The sequence below is a fragment of the Nerophis lumbriciformis genome, linkage group LG07, assembly GCF_033978685.3.
Source record: "Nerophis lumbriciformis linkage group LG07, RoL_Nlum_v2.1, whole genome shotgun sequence".
Taxonomy (NCBI): domain Eukaryota; kingdom Metazoa; phylum Chordata; class Actinopteri; order Syngnathiformes; family Syngnathidae; genus Nerophis; species Nerophis lumbriciformis.
The window spans coordinates 52,883,388-52,903,426 of record NC_084554.2 but is presented as its reverse complement, the minus strand read 5'-3'; the positions used below and the strand labels follow the sequence as shown (position 1 = coordinate 52,903,426).

General features: G+C 44.3%; 1 protein-coding gene across 2 annotated transcripts in view; it reads left to right on the top strand.

The window, feature by feature from the left end:
- nrp1a (neuropilin 1a) overlaps positions 1 to 20,039 on the top strand; it is a 249,455-nt gene that overhangs the window by 96,315 nt on the left and 133,101 nt on the right. For both annotated transcript variants that reach the window (XM_061964875.1, XM_061964874.1), the window contains exon 6: positions 2,690 to 2,845. In XM_061964875.1, the coding sequence (XP_061820859.1) occupies positions 2,690 to 2,845 (156 nt within the window). The remainder of the gene's footprint in view (positions 1 to 2,689; positions 2,846 to 20,039) is intronic.

Sequence of the window (20,039 nt, the reverse complement as noted above, 5' to 3'; positions counted from 1 at the left end):
GGGTTGGACTGAGCTCTCGCACCACTGAAGTGTATTTTATTGCATGTAGTAGATTGTCTAACAATAAGAAGGGGGATTACATTATTTGTATGCTCCAAACATGCCTGTCGGATTAATACTGCATTAGCGCAGAGCCCTTCTAGTCCGTAGCTGTGGAAAAAACCCCAAAAAACCCCTCTGGTTCTTTCTCCTCTCGGAGTACAGAGTTCATTCCGAGGCTCATCAAAATTTCATTGTGCTGGGGGAATCATGCAGATAATCTCGGAGATGGCCCTTCCTTGTCTTCGGTCCATACCTCGGCGTGTTTCAAAAAAGCACACATACTTCCATGCAGTCGGCATCGGGGTTATGACGATGAATCAAGGGCGTCACGCCGCAACCCTCCTTTGCCTTTGATCCCCGGGTGTTGTTGAGATGACAGCTGCCTGCAGGGCGGCCGACTTGTCACTCGCCACTGATCACAGCATTAGTAATCACAGATAAGTCGGCGCGTACCACGGCACGGATCACGGCGCACACCTAACACAGGGCACGGTCCTTGCGCCTACCGTCCTCCGCTCTATTCTTCCGACTCTACTGAGCGGAACGGGCCCCACGTGAGACTTTATTGCTTTGTCTTTGGACAGTTCCTCTTTTGTGTCTGCTCCGGCTCCGATGTCGGGAGTTGCGACATTGGGAAAAACAGGTCGGGGGTATGGGAAAGGAAAGGAAAGGTCTGAGGTATTTACAGCCGGGCCGACAGACAATGGTCTCAGTCACCTAGCCTCAGCAATGTTGATGACAGCGCCGTGGAATGTGTGGTTGGTTGGAGCAGTGTTGCAGGGCACTAGTCACAGGGGTGGAGTAGCAGCTGCGCTGCCGGGTGGGAAATAACCAATTATGGTACTGGAAGAACAAAGTTGACATATTTTGAGGGAAGTTGTTGTATTACTGTAGGACTGCGGCAAGCGAATGGACGGCCCCTTGCGAGCCGCTAAGGTCCCTCCACGGTACGAAGCCACTTCCAAGTTTAGTTTAGTCTTTATTTGAAGGGACAATGCACAGAGACATTAAGATCAAAGACGGAGATAAGTTCCGCACCAGATTATAGCTAATTTAGATATAATTAGCACAGATGACGCGCTAGCTGTCCAAAGTCGGGACCCAGGGTGGACCACTCATATGTGCATCAGTTGGGGACGTCTCTGCACTGCTGGCCTGTCTCCACTCAAGATGATCTCCTGCTGGACCCACTATGGACTGGACTCTTACTATTATGTTAGATCCACTATGGACTGGGCTCTCACACTATTATGTTAGATCCACTATGGACTGGACTCTCACACTATTATGTTAGATCCACTATGGACTGGACTCTCACTATTATGTTATATCCACTATGGACTGGACTCACACTATTATGCTAGATCCACTATGGACTGGACTCTCACACTATTATGATAGATGCACTATGGACTGGACTCTCACTATTATGTTAGATCCACTATGGACTGGACTCTCACTATTATATTAGATCCACTATGGACTGGACTCTCACTATTATGATAGATCCACTATGGACTGGACTCTCACACTATTATGCTAGATCCACTATGGACTGGACTCTCACACTATTATGTTAGATCCACTATGGACTGGACTCCCACAATATTATGTTAGATCCACTATGGACTGGACTCTCACACTATTATGTTAGATCCACTATGGACTGGACTCTCACAATATTATGTTAGATCCACTATGGACTGGACTCTCACACTATTATGTTAGATCCACTATGGACTGGACTCTCACACTATTATGCTAGATCCACAATGGACTGGACTCTCACAATATTATGTTGGATCCACTATGGACTGGACTCTCACACTATTATGCTAGATCCACTATGGACTGGACTCTCACACTATTATGTGAGATCCACTATGGACTGGACTCTCACACTATTATGTTAGATCCACTATGGACCTGACTCTCACTATTATGTTAGATCCACTATGGACTGGACTCACACTATTATTCTAGATCCACTATGGACTGCACTCTCACACTATTATGTTAGATCCACTATGGACTGGACTCTCACACTATTATGTTAGATGCATTATGGACTGGACTCCCACACTATTATGTTAGATCCACTATGGACTGGACTCTCACTATTATGTTAGATCCACTATGGACTGGACTTTCACTATTATGTTAGATCCACTACGGACTGGACTCTCACTATTATGTTAGATCCACTATGGACTGGACTCTCTCACTATTATGTTAGATCCACTATGGACTGGACTCTCACACTATTATGATAGATCCACTATGGACTGGACTCTCACACTTTTATGTTAGATCCACTATGGACTGGACTCTCACAATATTATGTTAGATCCACTATGGACTAGACTCTTACAATATTATGTTAGATCCACTATGGACTGGACTCTCACACTATTATGTTAGATCCACTATGGACTGGACTCTCACCCCCGAGTCAAAATAGCCCGGTTCTCCTTGTCTCTGATAGTTTCCTAAAACCTAAACCAATCAAATGGAACAAAGCTGTAAAGTGAGTCAACTATAAAATGCTCAGTAAAACCGATGCATCTATTGATTTTCTATACTGTGACTACTTCTGGTCTGCCATGCTTCAAAGCTGATTATTTCTCTCTTCCCTCCCCCCTTGTAGTCGGCCCGTACATCGGCAGGTACTGTGGACAGAACACACCGGGGAGAATCATCTCCTACACCGGCATCCTGGCACTGACCATCAACACGGACAGTGCCATCGCTAAGGAGGGCTTTTCTGCCAACTACACCGTCATGGAAAGGACCGTTCCGGAAGGTGAGTTGGCGAGACAACTGAGCAGATGGGAAAGAAGTGGCATTAAAAATGGGTATGACCCGCAGGCGTCTGAATTTTAAGAATGCGGTTGTAGAAAATTAGAAGGCAACAAAACTAACCATTAGGTCAAACCTGGGGAAATTATGGCCCGTTAAGATTTTCAATCTGGACCCCCGGACATTCCCCCAAATTTTTTTTAGATCCTTAAAATGGAAAGTGTAGCTGCCATTATGATGTGCAATGATGTTTTTAAATTATTTTTAAATTAACTATTTCAATGGTCGGAATCTGCGCTTTTGCCTGATATACTAGTTACTATGGTCATCTAATTAGTTACTATGGTCATCTAATTACTTACTATTGTAATGTGTCAGGTTCAAACACTGATGACATCTATTAAATCAGACGAGAAGCAAGGAATCATGCAGAGACAGAGTTCAATTTAGCTCAATGAGGAGACACGTGTTTTGGGCTGTATTCTAGTTACAGATCCAAACTACGTTCTAAAAGTCCAGCCCTACGTGCTTCCTCTATTTATTTGGAAGGTCCCTGGTTACATCACTGAAGCTGTCGCTGAGGGAAGGGGGTAATCTGGACAACTCCAGTTAGACACAATATATGATTATACAAAAATTGCAAATGTATTGACGCTGGTGATATCGCCTCTATACTCTCGGCAGGGTCCTTGAGGGTGCATGGGAGTTGGCCCAACCAGTCTGCATGTGTTTTGTGGACTTGGAGAAGGCATTCGACAGTGTCCCTCGGGAAGTCCTGTGGGGAGTGCTCAGAGAGTATGGGGTATCGGACTGTCTGATTGTGGCAGTCCGCTCTCTGTATGATCAGTGCCAGAGATTGGTCCGCATTGCCGGTAGTAAGTCGGACACGTTTCCAGTGAGGGTTGGACTCCGCCAAGGCTGCCCTTTGTCACCGATTCTGTTCATAACTTTTATGGACAGAATTCTAGGCGCAGTCAAGGCGTTGAGGGGATCTGGTTTGGTGGCTGCAGGATTAGGTCTCTGCTTTTTGCAGACAATGTGGTCCTGATGGCTTCATCTGGCCAAGATCTTCAGCTCTCACTGGATCGGTTCGCAGCCGAGTGTGAAGCGACTGGGATGAGAATCAGCACCTCCAAGTCCGAGTCAATGGTTCTCGCTCGGAAAAGGGTGGAGTGCCATCTCCGGGTTGGGGAGGAGATCTTGCACCAAGTGGAGGAGTTCAAGTACCTCGGAGTCTTGTTCACGAGTGAGGGAGGAGTGGATCGTGAGATCGACAGCCGGATCGGTGCGGCGTCTTCAGTAATGCGGACACTGTATCGATCCGTTGTGGTGAAGCTGATCCGGAAGGCAAAGCTCTCAATTTACCGGTCGATCTACGTTCCCATCCTCACCTATGGTCATGAGCTTTGGGTTATGACCGAAAGGACAAGATCACGGGTACAAGCGGCCAAAATGAGTTTCCTCCGCCGGGTGGCGGGGCTCTCCCTTAGAGATAGGGTGAGAAGCTCTGCCATCCGGGAGGAGCTCAAAGTAAAGCCGCTGCTCCTCCACATCGAGAGGAGCCAGATGAGGTGGTTCGGGCATCTGGTCAGGATGCCACCCGAACGCCTCCCTAGGGAGGTGTTTAGGGCACGTCCGACCGGTAGGAGGCCACGAGGAAGACCCAGGACACGTTGGGAAGACTATGTCTCCCGGCTGGCCTGGGAACGCCTCGGGGTCCCACAGGAAGAGCTGGACGAAGTGGCTGGGGAGAGGGAAGTCTGGGCTTCCCTGCTTAGGCTGCTCCCCCCGCGACCCGACCTTGGATAAGCGGAAGAAGATGGATGGATGGATGGATATCGCCTTGTCTCTGCTCTGTCTGCGTCACGGCGGTGTTCGGCCTTGGCAGTCAGCAGGCCGAGTCTGGACACAACACTGATAGAGACGGTTGGCAATCTTTTGGATTGCCAGCTTTGCACAGATACTTGAAATCTAACTTGAGCACAATAGCTAATAACTATAGCAATGGACTTTAAGCATACTAAAGTTGTGTGATAACTTTACACAGAATTATTCTAACATAATGTAAGTCACAACAGTTCAGACCAGGCACCAAGCAGTGTGGGTGGGGAGCGTTTCCACAGAGTGTTTCCAGAGCCTGAAATGCGGGTGTCAGGGACAGACGTGGAAGGAGTTCTAAAGCTTAGTGATATATCAGATGTATCAGATTGTAGGTGGGGTTTTTTTTTCTACCCTTCACGTTCATATTTCCCTGCCTTTGCCGGTCAGTTGGCCTGGCTTCTTTGTTTGCTTATGCTACAGTTACGTGAGTATTCCTTGTCTTTTTGCCTATGCTAAGTGTTAGCGTTTCCTTCGAGTGCAATCGGCACATTTTTCCTCTGACTTGTTTTCAGTTTTTGGTACTTGTTTGAGTTCTACAAATAAACCATGTTCCTACCTGCACGTCCTGTCCGGAGTAGTCCGTTTGCATCCCGGGGGAACACGTGACAGAAAGAAGCCAGGCCGACTGACCGGCAAAGGCAGGCTTAAATAATGCCTCTGATTAGTGCTCGGGGAACAGGTGAGCATCCCGAACACCAATCAGACGCAGGTGAAAATAATAAGCAACCATGGTAACTAAAACAAACTCAAGGGTGCACAAAACAGAAACCGAGGGAGTCCAAAACTAACAGAACATAACAAAAACAGGATCCAGGCCACGGATCATGACATGAAGTTTGGTTCTTTTATGAATTTATTATGGGTCTACTGCACACTTGCCAACCTTGAGACCTCCGATTTCGGGGGGTGGGGGTGGGGGGCGTGGACGGGGTGGAGTGGGGCGTGGTTGGGGGCGTGGCTAAGAGGGGAGGAGTATATTTACAGTATTTCATATATATATATATATATATATATATATATATATATATATATGTGATCCGCAGATACCCAGAAAGGTTTCGAGTACCACCAAAAAACAGAATCTCTGAAGACAGTTTAAAAATATGTGGTAAAGGTGTACAAATACTGTTTGTATAATAAATGTAATAGAGTGATCTATGTTTGTCTGTTGCCATCTCCTGGTGAATGTTGGCTATAGCGTACTGGGGTTACTTTATGGTTGGCCAACGATTTACGTGGTGTAGCGCACCTGACGTCAAGTGTGTTGAATCTGTTCTGAAGTCTACAGTAAAGAGAAGTACTTCATCACCTCTCCTGTTTATTGCCTCCAACTCAATATATTACAATAACATTGCTCGTTAGGGGGTGTGGCCTCCAGGTCCGCCTAAATTTCGGGAGATTTTCGGGAGAAAATTTGTCCCGGGAGGTTTTCGGGAGAGGCGGTGAATTTCGGGAGTCTCCCGGAAAATCCGGGAGGGTTGGCAAGTATGGTCTCCTGAAAATGTGAGCAAATGTGCTGGGTCAAAAGTATACATACAGCAATGTTAATATTTGCTTACATGTCCCTTGGGCAAGTTTACCTGCAATAAGGCGCTTTTGGTAGCCATCCACAACCTTCTGCTGGAATTTTTGACCACTCCTCTTGACAAAATTGGTGCAGTTCAGCTAAATGTGTTGCTTTTCTGACATGGACTTGTTTCTTCAGCATTGTCCACACCTTTAAGTCAGGACAAAACCTTAATTCTATCCTGATTTAGCCATTCCTTTACCACTTTTGACGTGTGTTTGGGGTCATTGTCCTGTTGGAACACCCAAATGCGCCCAAGACCCAACCTCCGGGCTGATGATTTTAGCTTGTCCTGAAGAATTTGGAGGTAATCCTCCTTTTTTCATTGTCCCATTTACTCTCTGTAAAGGCACCAATTCCATTGGCAGCAAAACAGGCGCAGAGCATAATACTACCACCACTGTTCTTGACGGGAGGCATGGTGTTCCTGGGATTTAAGGCCTCACCTGTTCTCCTCCAAACATATTGCTGGGTATTGTGGGCAAACAGCTCCATTTTTGTTTCAACTGACGTCACATGGACAAAGATAAGACCTTCTGGAGGAAAGTTCTGTGGTATATATATATATATATATATACATATATATAGACATGTTTCTTTCTCTAAAATTGGCCCCCCCGAGTCAAAATGATTGCCCAGGCCTGCATTAGAAGGCTATCACAGGAACAAAGTAGCAGATGTCGTCCACTACACTCTTTTCTGCAATCTCACTCGATTACAGTGTTTAAGGGTTTTGAATTAAACACCTCCTGTTTCTTCATTAGTGGAATGTGTTTTACTCGTCCTACGTTAACACACCACAGGCCCGGACATGCCCCCAGAAGACAGGATTCTCCACACACACACACACGCACACACACACACACACACCTAGGAGGTTGTAACATACGGCAATAACATCACAGAGCTCGACCTACCGACCCCATTTTGCGTAGACGCTGCGACTAAACATTTCATTAAGAAAGACGAGGACAGCTCGGAGTCATAAATCTGCCCAGAGGCTAAAGACCACCCTAAACAAATACACACACACACACACAGAGAGTCATCCTTTGACTGGCAAAAGAGTTGTCTGACATTCTACAAATCTACTAATCATCTCCAAAAGGATCTAGTCTTGCCCTCAAGGGACTCACACACACTGACTCCACACATTTGTAGGAAGGACCAATGACTTTTTTTGCATTACTCGGTAGAATGCTTTGTGTTGATGTGATGGACTCAGACAGTCCTCTACAGTCCTGGTCAAAGGTTTACATACACTTGTGAAGAACATAATGTCACGGCTGTCTTGATAATTCCTACAACTCTTATTTCTGACCACAGAACTTTCCTCCAGAAGGTCTTATCTTTGTCCGTGTGATGTCAGATGAAAGAAAAATTCAGCTGTTTGGCCACAATACCCAGCAATATGTTTGGAGGAGAAAAGGTGAGGCCTTTAATCCCAGGAACACAATCCCTACCGTCAAGCACAGGGGTGGTAGTATTATGCTCTGGGCCTGTTTTGCTGCCAATGGAACTACTGCTTTACAGAAAGTAAATGGGACAATGAAAAATGATTATTACCTCCAAATTCATCAGCCCGGAGGTTGGTTCTTGGGCGCAGTTGGGTGTTCCAACAGGACGAGGACCACAAACACACGTCAAAAGTGGTAAAGGAATGGATAAATCAGGCTATAATGAAGGTTTTAGAATGACCTTCCCAAAGCCCTGACTTAAACCCCATTGAGAACATGTGGACAATTCATGTCAGAAAACCAACAAATTCAGCTGAACCGCACCAATTTTGTCAAGAGGAGTGGTCAACGATTCAACCAGAAGCTTCTGGTTGAATTGTTGACCACTCCTCTTGACATCACATGGACAAAGATAAGACCTTCTGGAGGAGAGTTCTGTCGTCAGATGAAACACAAATGGAGCTGTTTGGCCACAATACCCAGCAATACGTTTGGAGGAGAAAAGGTGAGGCCTTTAATCCCAGGAACACCAATTCTTACCGCCAAGCATGGTGGTGGTAGTATTATACTCTGCGCCTGTTTTGCTGCCAAAGGAACTGGTGCTTTACAGAGAGTAAATGGGACAATGGAAAAGGAGGATTACCTCCAAATTCTTCAGGACAAGCTAAAATCATCAGCCCGGAGGTTAGGTTTTGGGCGCAGTTGGGTGTTCCAACAGGACAAGGACCATAAACACACGTCAAAAGTGGTAAAGGAATGGCTAAATCAGGCTAGAATGAAGGTTTTAGAATGGCCTTCCCAAAGTCCTGACTTAAAGGTGTGGACAATGCTGAAGAAACATGTCCATGTCAGAAAACCAACACATTTAGCTGAACTGCACCAATTCTGTCAAGAGGAGTAGTCAAAAATTCAAGCAGAAGTTTGTGGATGGCTACCAAAAAATGAATGTTTTTTGTGACCAACAAGTATGTACTCTAATCACTCTATCACTAAAAAATGATTGGGAACTCAAGACAGCCATGACATTATGTTCTTTACAAGTGCATGTCAACTTTTGACCAGGACTGCATTTCTTGCCTCTGCTTGGTAACGGCAGTGGTTGAGTGGAAATAACTGAAAGTCACTGATGAAGGCGATACGGTGATGAAAGAAGATCTTGTCTTTGGCTCTCAAACCCTCAGATCCCATTTATCAGCCATCTATCAGCCCTCCATACCTTCTCGGTCCGTACAGTCTGCCACGCTTGGCAGCTCACATGATCAGGCTGTTGCAAACAAGCAACTCTTTGTGTTTTCTCACACTTTTACTTTCTGCTTGGAAAGTCAGACTGATAGAGGTTTTACGGACTGAGGACGATAAGTGACACAGCTGTGAGATGTTGAGTTAAGGCAAATTGGACGTTTCAGCAGTATGTGACAGTGTTGCTTTGCTTTACACACTGGTGTCAGGATGTCTGACCTCCAGGGGTCTAGGGTCCCTTGTGGAATCTGTAACGACGGACCCCGCATGTCTGGAAACGACTGCCTCATGTCAACACAAACAACATAAACCCCCCTCCTCACCTTGGACGGTGGGCTTTTTCAAAGTGATTTACAACCTAGGAGTCAATCCATCCATCCATGTTCTACCGTTCATCTCTAGGAATACAGATACCTAATGCACCGAATCTGTCCCAAGAAACCAAGTCAGAAGAAACAACACCATGGCCGACTGAGATATGATCATCCATCCGTCCGTTCATCCATGTTCTACCGTTTATCTCTAGGAATACAGATACCTAATGCACCTAATCTCTGCCAAAAAACCAAGTCAGAGAAAATAACACCATGGCCGACTGAGATATGATCATCCATCCGTCCATTTATCCATGTTCTACCGTTCATCTCTAGGAATACAGATGCCTAATGCACCTAATCTGTGCCAAGAAACCAAGTCAGAAAAAACAACACCATGGCCGACTGAGATATGATCATCCATCCATCCATCCATCCATGTTCTACCGTTCATCTCTAGGAATACAGATACCTAATGCACCTAATCTGTGCCAAGAAACCAAGTCAGAGAAAACAACACCATGGCCGACTGAGATATGATCATCCATCCATCCATCCATCCATGTCCTACCATTCATCTCTAGGAATACAGATACCTAATGCACCTAATCTCTGCCAAGAAACCAAGTCAGAAAAAATAACACCATGGCCGACTGAGATATGATCATCCATCCATTCATGTTCTACCGTTCATCTCTAGGAATACAGATATCTAATGCACCTAATCTGTCCCAAGAAACCAAGTCAGAGGAAATAACACCATGGCCGACTGAGATATGATCATCCATCCATCCATCCATTCATGTTCTACCGTTCATCTCTAGGAATACAGATGCCTAATGCACCTAATCTGTGCCAAGAAACCAAGTCAGAGAAAATAACACCATGGCCGACTGAGTTTGATCATCCATCCATCCATCCATCCATGTCCTACCGTTCATCTCTAAGAATACAGATACCTAATGCACCTAATCTGTGCCAAAAAACCAAGTCAGAGAAAATAACACCATGGCCGACTGAGGTATGATCATCCATCCATCCATCCATCCATGTTCTACCGTTCATCTCTAGGAATACGGATACCTAATGCGCCGAATCTGTCCCAAGAAACCAAGTCAGAGGAAACAACACCATGGCCGACTGAGATATGATCATCCATCCATCCATCCAGGTTCTACCGTTCATCTCTAGGAATACAGATGCCTAATGCACCTAATCTGTGCCAAGAAACCAAGTCGGAGGAAATAACACCATGGCCGACTGAGATATGATCATCAATCAATCAATCAATCTTTATTTATATAGCCCTAAATCACAAGTGTCTCAAAGGGCTGCACAAGCCACAACGACATCCTCGGTACAAAGCCCACCTATCATCCATCCATCCATCCATCCATGTTCTACCATTCATCTCTAGGAATACAGATGCCTAATGAACCTAATCTATCCCAAGAAACCAAGTCAGAGAAAATAACACCATGGCCGACTGAGATATGATCATCCATCCATCCATCCATCCATTTTCTACCGTTCATCTCTAGGAATACGGATACCTAATTCACTGAATCTGTCCCAAGAAACCAAGTCGGAGGAAATAACATCATGGCCAACTGAGGCATGATCATCCATCCATCCATCCATCCATGTTTTACCGTTCATCTCTAGAAATACGGATACCAAATGCACCTAAATTGTCCCAAGAAACCAAGTCAGAGAAAATAACACCATGGCCGACTGAGATATGATCATCCATCCATCCATTTATCCATGTTCTACCATTCATCTCTAGGAATACGGATACCTAATGCACCGAATCTGTCCCAAGAAACCAAGTCAGAGGAAACAACACCATGGCCGACTGAGATATGATCATCCATCCATCCATCCATCCATTTTCTATCGTTCATCTCTAGGAATACGGATACCTAATGCACCGAATCTGTCCCAAACAACCAAGTCATAGGAAACAACACCATGGCCAACTGAGATATGATCATCCATCCATCCATCCATCCATGTTCTACCGTTCATCTCTAGGAATACAGATGCCTAATGCACCTAATCTGTGCCAAAAACCAAGTCAGAGAAAATAACACCATGGCCGACTGAGATATGATCATCCATCCATCCATCCATCCATCCATCCATGTTCTACCGTTCATCTCTAGGAATACGGATACCTAATGCACCGAATCTGTCCCAAGAAACCAAGTCAGAGGAAACAACACCATGGCCAACTGAGATATGATCATCCATCCATCCATGTTCTACCGTTCATCTCTAGGAATACAGATACCGAATGCACCTAATCTGTGCCAAGAAACCAAGTCAGAAAAAGCAACACCATGGCCGACTGAGATATGATCATCCATCCATCCATCCATCCATGTTCTACCGTTCATCTCTAGGAATACAGATACCTAATGCACCTAATCTGTGCCAAGAAACCAAGTCAGAGAAAACAACACCATGGCCGACTGAGATCTGATCATCCATCCATCCATCCATCCATGTTCTACCGTTCATCTCTAGAAATACGGATACCTAATGCACCTAATATGTCCCAAGAACCAAGTCAGAGGAAATAACACCATGGCCGACTGAGATATGATCATCCATCCATCCATCCATCCATGTTCTACCGTTCATCTCTAGGAATACAGATACCTAATGCACCTAATCTGTGCCAAGAAACCAAGTCAGAGAAAACAACACCATGGCCGACTGAGATCTGATCATCCATCCATCCATCCATCCATGTTCTACCGTTCATCTCTAGGAATACAGATACCTAATGCACCTAATCTGTGCCAAGAAACCAAGTCAGAAAAAACAACACCATGGCCGACTGAGATATGATCATCCATCCATCCATCCATCCATGTTCTACCGTTCATCTCTAGAAATACGGATACCTAATGCACCTAATATGTCCCAAGAACCAAGTCAGAGGAAATAACACCATGGCCGACTGAGATATGATCATCCATCCATCCATCCATCCATGTTCTACCGTTCATCTCTAGGAATACAGATACCTAATGCACCTAATATGTCCCAAGAAATCAAGTCAGAGAAAATAACACCATGGTCGACTGAGATATGATCATCCATCCATCCATCCATCCATGTTCTACCGTTCATCTCTAGGAATACAGATACCTAATGCACCTAATCTGTGCCAAGAAACCAAGTCAGAGAAAACAACACCATGGCCGACTGAGATATGATCATCCATCCATCCATCCATCCATGTCCTACCATTCATCTCTAGGAATACAGATACCTAATGCACCTAATCTCTGCCAAGAAACCAAGTCAGAAAAAATAACACCATGGCCGACTGAGATATGATCATCCATCCATTCATGTTCTACCGTTCATCTCTAGGAATACAGATATCTAATGCACCTAATCTGTCCCAAGAAACCAAGTCAGAGGAAATAACACCATGGCCGACTGAGATATGATCATCCATCCATCCATCCATTCATGTTCTACCGTTCATCTCTAGGAATACAGATGCCTAATGCACCTAATCTGTGCCAAGAAACCAAGTCAGAGAAAATAACACCATGGCCGACTGAGTTTGATCATCCATCCATCCATCCATCCATGTCCTACCGTTCATCTCTAAGAATACAGATACCTAATGCACCTAATCTGTGCCAAAAAACCAAGTCAGAGAAAATAACACCATGGCCGACTGAGGTATGATCATCCATCCATCCATCCATCCATGTTCTACCGTTCATCTCTAGGAATACGGATACCTAATGCGCCGAATCTGTCCCAAGAAACCAAGTCAGAGGAAACAACACCATGGCCGACTGAGATATGATCATCCATCCATCCATCCAGGTTCTACCGTTCATCTCTAGGAATACAGATGCCTAATGCACCTAATCTGTGCCAAGAAACCAAGTCGGAGGAAATAACACCATGGCCGACTGAGATATGATCATCAATCAATCAATCAATCTTTATTTATATAGCCCTAAATCACAAGTGTCTCAAAGGGCTGCACAAGCCACAACGACATCCTCGGTACAAAGCCCACCTATCATCCATCCATCCATCCATCCATGTTCTACCATTCATCTCTAGGAATACAGATGCCTAATGAACCTAATCTATCCCAAGAAACCAAGTCAGAGAAAATAACACCATGGCCGACTGAGATATGATCATCCATCCATCCATCCATCCATTTTCTACCGTTCATCTCTAGGAATACGGATACCTAATTCACTGAATCTGTCCCAAGAAACCAAGTCGGAGGAAATAACATCATGGCCAACTGAGGCATGATCATCCATCCATCCATCCATCCATGTTTTACCGTTCATCTCTAGAAATACGGATACCAAATGCACCTAAATTGTCCCAAGAAACCAAGTCAGAGAAAATAACACCATGGCCGACTGAGATATGATCATCCATCCATCCATTTATCCATGTTCTACCATTCATCTCTAGGAATACGGATACCTAATGCACCGAATCTGTCCCAAGAAACCAAGTCAGAGGAAACAACACCATGGCCGACTGAAATATGATCATCCATCCATCCATCCATCCATTTTCTATCGTTCATCTCTAGGAATACGGATACCTAATGCACCGAATCTGTCCCAAACAACCAAGTCATAGGAAACAACACCATGGCCAACTGAGATATGATCATCCATCCATCCATCCATCCATGTTCTACCGTTCATCTCTAGGAATACAGATGCCTAATGCACCTAATCTGTGCCAAAAACCAAGTCAGAGAAAATAACACCATGGCCGACTGAGATATGATCATCCATCCATCCATCCATCCATCCATCCATGTTCTACCGTTCATCTCTAGGAATACGGATACCTAATGCACCGAATCTGTCCCAAGAAACCAAGTCAGAGGAAACAACACCATGGCCAACTGAGATATGATCATCCATCCATCCATGTTCTACCGTTCATCTCTAGGAATACAGATACCGAATGCACCTAATCTGTGCCAAGAAACCAAGTCAGAAAAAGCAACACCATGGCCGACTGAGATATGATCATCCATCCATCCATCCATCCATGTTCTACCGTTCATCTCTAGGAATACAGATACCTAATGCACCTAATCTGTGCCAAGAAACCAAGTCAGAGAAAACAACACCATGGCCGACTGAGATCTGATCATCCATCCATCCATCCATCCATGTTCTACCGTTCATCTCTAGAAATACGGATACCTAATGCACCTAATATGTCCCAAGAACCAAGTCAGAGGAAATAACACCATGGCCGACTGAGATATGATCATCCATCCATCCATCCATCCATGTTCTACCGTTCATCTCTAGGAATACAGATACCTAATGCACCTAATCTGTGCCAAGAAACCAAGTCAGAGAAAACAACACCATGGCCGACTGAGATCTGATCATCCATCCATCCATCCATCCATGTTCTACCGTTCATCTCTAGGAATACAGATACCTAATGCACCTAATCTGTGCCAAGAAACCAAGTCAGAAAAAACAACACCATGGCCGACTGAGATATGATCATCCATCCATCCATCCATCCATGTTCTACCGTTCATCTCTAGAAATACGGATACCTAATGCACCTAATATGTCCCAAGAACCAAGTCAGAGGAAATAACACCATGGCCGACTGAGATATGATCATCCATCCATCCATCCATCCATGTTCTACCGTTCATCTCTAGGAATACAGATACCTAATGCACCTAATATGTCCCAAGAAATCAAGTCAGAGAAAATAACACCATGGTCGACTGAGATATGATCATCCATCCATCCATCCATCCATGTTCTACCGTTCATCTCTAGGAATACGGATACCTAATGCACCTAATATGTCCCAAGAACCAAGTCAGAGAAAATAACACCATGGCCGACTGAGATATGATCATCCATCCATTCATGTTCTACCGTTCATCTCTAGGAATACAGATACCTAATGCACCTAATCTGTGCCAAGAAACCAAGTCAGAGAAAATAACACCATGGCCGACTGAGATATGATCATCCATCCATCCATCCATCTATGTTCTACCGTTCATCTCTAGGAATACAGATACCTAATGCACAGAATCTGTCCCAAGGAACCATGTCAGAGAAAACAACACCATGGCCGAACTGAGATATGATCATCCATTCATCCATCCATCCATCCATCCATTTTCTACCGTTCATCTCTAGGAATACAGATACCTAATGCACCGAATCTGTCCCAAGAAACCAAGTCAGAGGAAACAACACCATGGCCAACTGAGATATGATCATCCATCCATCCATGTTCTACCGTTCATCTCTAGGAATACAGATACCGAATGCACCTAATCTGTGCCAAGAAACCAAGTCAGAAAAAGCAACACCATGGCCGACTGAGATATGATCATCCATCCATCCATCCATCCATGTTCTACCGTTCATCTCTAGGAATACAGATACCTAATGCACCTAATCTGTGCCAAGAAACCAAGTCAGAGAAAACAACACCATGGCCGACTGAGATCTGATCATCCATCCATCCATGTTCTACCGTTCATCTCTAGAAATACGGATACCTAATGCACCTAATATGTCCCAAGAACCAAGTCAGAGGAAATAACACCATGGCCGACTGAGATCTGATCATCCATCCATCCATGTTCTACCGTTCATCTCTAGAAATACGGATACCTAATGCACCTAATATGTCCCAAGAACCAAGTCAGAGGAAATAACACCATGGCCGACTGAGATATGATCATCCATCCATCCATCCATCCATGTTCTACCGTTCATCTCTAGGAATACAGATACCTAATGCACCTAATCTGTGCCAAGAAACCAAGTCAGAGAAAATAACACCATGGCCGACTGAGATCTGATCATCCATCCATCCATCCATCCATGTTCTACCGTTCATCTCTAGGAATACAGATACCTAATGCACCTAATCTGTGCCAAGAAACCAAGTCAGAAAAAACAACACCATGGCCGACTGAGATATGATCATCCATCCATCCATCCATCCATGTTCTACCGTTCATCTCTAGAAATACGGATACCTAATGCACCTAATATGTCCCAAGAACCAAGTCAGAGGAAATAACACCATGGCCGACTGAGATATGATCATCCATCCATCCATCCATCCATGTTCTACCGTTCATCTCTAGGAATACAGATACCTAATGCACCTAATATGTCCCAAGAAATCAAGTCAGAGAAAATAACACCATGGTCGACTGAGATATGATCATCCATCCATCCATCCATCCATGTTCTACCGTTCATCTCTAGGAATACAGATACCTAATGCACAGAATCTGTCCCAAGGAACCATGTCAGAGAAAACAACACCATGGCCGACTGAGATATGATCATCCATCCATCCATCTATCAATGTTCTACCATTCATCTATAGGAATACAGATATCTAATGCACCTAATCTATCCCAAGAAACCAAGTCAGAGAAAATAACACCATAGCAGACTGAGATATGATCATCTATCCATCCATCCATCCATCCATTTTCTACCGTTCATCTCTAGGAATACGGATACCTAATGCACCGAATCTGTCCCAAGAAACCAAGTCAGAGGAAACAACACCATGGCCGACTGAGATATGATCATCCATCTATCCATCCATCCATGTTCTACCATTCATCTCTAGGAATACAGATACCTAATGCACCTAATCTCTGCCAAGAAACCAAGTCAGAGAAAATAACACCATGGCCGACTGAGATATGATCATCCATCCGTTCATTCATCCATGTTCTACCGTTCATCTCTAGGAATACAGCTGCCTAATGCAGCTAATCTGTCCCAAGAAACCAAGTCAGAGAAAACAACACCATGGCCGACTGAGTTTGATCATCCATCCATGTCCTACCGTTCATCTCTAGGAATACAGATACCTAATGCACCTAATCTCTGCCAAGAAACCAAGTCAGAGAAAATAACACCATGGCCGACTGAGATATGATCATCCATCCATTCATGCTCTACCGTTCATCTCTAGAAATACGGAAACCAAATGCACCTAATTTGTCCCAAGAAACCAAGTCAGAGGAAACAACACCATGGCCGACTGAGATATGATCATCCATCCATCCATCTATCAATGTTCTACCATTCATCTATAGGAATACAGATATCTAATGCACCTAATCTATCCCAAGAAACCAAGTCGGAGGAAATAACACCATGGCCGACTGAGATATGATCATCCATCCATCCATCCATCCATTTTCTACCGTTCATCTCTAGGAATACAGATACCTAATGCACCTAATCTGTCCCAAGAAACCAAGTCAGAGGAAATAACACCATGGCCGACTGAGATATGATCATCCATACATCCATGTTCTACCATTCATCTCTAGGAATACAGATATCTAATGCACCTAATCTATCCCAAGAAACCAAGTCAGAGGAAATAACACCATGGCTGACTGAGATATGATCATCCATCCATCCATCCATCCATCCATCCATGTTCTACCATTCATCTCTAGGAATACAGATATCTAATGCACCTAATCTGTCCCAAGAAACCAAGTCAGAGGAAATAACACCATGGCCGACTGAGATATGATCATCCATCCATCCATGTTCTACTGTTCATCTCTAGAAATACGGATACCTAATGCACCTAATATGTCCCAAGAACCAAGTCAGAGGAAATAACACTATGGCCGACTGAGATATGATCATCCATCCATCCATCCATCCATGCTCTACCATTCATCTCTAGGAATACAGATACCTAATGCACAGAATCTGTCCCAAGGAACCATGTCAGAGAAAACAACACCATGGCCGACTGAGATATGATCATCCATCCATCCATGTTCTACCATTCATCTCTATGAATACAGATAACTAATGCACCTAATCTATCCCAAGAAACCAAGTCAGAGAAAATAACACCATGGCCGACTGAGATATGATCATCCATCCATCCATGTTCTACCGTTCATCTCTAGGAATACAGATACCTAATGCACAGAATCTGTCCCAAGGAACCATGTCAGAGAAAACAACACCATGGCCGACTGAGATATGATCATCCATCCATCCATCCATCCATGTTCTACCGTTCATCTCTTGGAATACAGATATCTAATGCACCTAATCTATCCCAAGAAACCAAGTCAGAGGAAATAACACCATGGCCGACTGAGATATGATCATCCCTCCATCCATCCATTCATTTTCTACCGTTCATCTCTAGGAATACAGATACCTAATGCACCGAATCTGTCCCAAGAAACCAAGTCAGAGGAAACAACACCATGGCCAACTGAGATATGATCATCCATCCATCCATGTTCTACCATTCATCTCTAGGAATACAGATATCGAATGCACCTAATCTATCCCAAGAAACCAAGTCAGAGGAAATAACATCGTGGCCGACTGAGATATGATCATCCATCCATCCATGTTCTACCGTTCATCTCTAGGAATACGGATACCTAATGCACCTAATATGTCCCAAGAACCAAGTCAGAGGAAATAACACCATGGCCGACTGAGGCATGATCATCCATCCATCCATCCATCCATGTTCTACCGTTCATCTCTAGGAATACGGATACCTAATGCACAGAATCTGTCCCAAGAACCCAAGTCAGAGGAAACAACACCATGGCCGACTGAGATATGATCATCCATCCATCCATCCATCCATGCTCTACCGTTCATCTCTAGGAATACAGATACCTAATGCACAGAATCTGTCCCAAGGAACCATGTCAGAGAAAACAACACCATGGCCGACTGAGATATGATCATCCATCCATCCATGTTCTACCATTCATCTCTAGGAATACAGATATCGAATGCACCTAATCTGTGCCAAGAAACCATGTCAGAAGAAACAACACCATGGCCGACTGAGATATGATCATCCATCCATCCATCCATCCATGTTCTACCATTCATCTTTAGGAATACAGATACCTAATGCACCTAATCTGTCCCAAGTTTCCAAGTCAGAGAAAATAACACCATGGCCGACTGAGATATGATCATCCATCCATCATCCATCCATCCATTTTCTACCGTTCATCTCTAGGAATACGGATCCCTAATGCACCTAATCTGTGCCAAGAAACCATGTCAGAGAAAACAGCACCATGGCCGACTGAGATATGATCATCCATCCATTCATGTTCTACCGTTCATCTCCAGAAATACGGATACCTAATGCACCTAATCTGTCCCAAGTTTCCAAGTCAGAGAAAATAACACCATGGCCGACTGAGATATGATCATCCATCCATCCATCCATCCATGTTCTACTGTTCATCTCTAGGAATACAGATATCTAATGCACCTAATCTGTGCCAAGAAACCAAGTCAGAGAAAACAACACCATGGCCGACTGAGATATGATCATCCATCCATCCATCCATCCATGTTCTACTGTTCATCTCTAGGAATACAGATATCTAATGCACCTAATCTGTGCCAAGAAACCAAGTCAGAGAAAATAACACCATGGCCGACTGAGGTATGATCATCCATCCATCCATCCATCCATTTTCTACCGTTCATCTCTAGGAATACAGATACCTAATGCACCTAATCTGTGCCAAGAAACCAAGTCAGAAGAAACAACACCATGGCCGACTGAGATATGATCATCCATCCGTCCATTCATCCATGTTCTACCGTTCATCTCTAGGAATACAGATATCTAATGCACCTAATCTGTCCCAAGAAA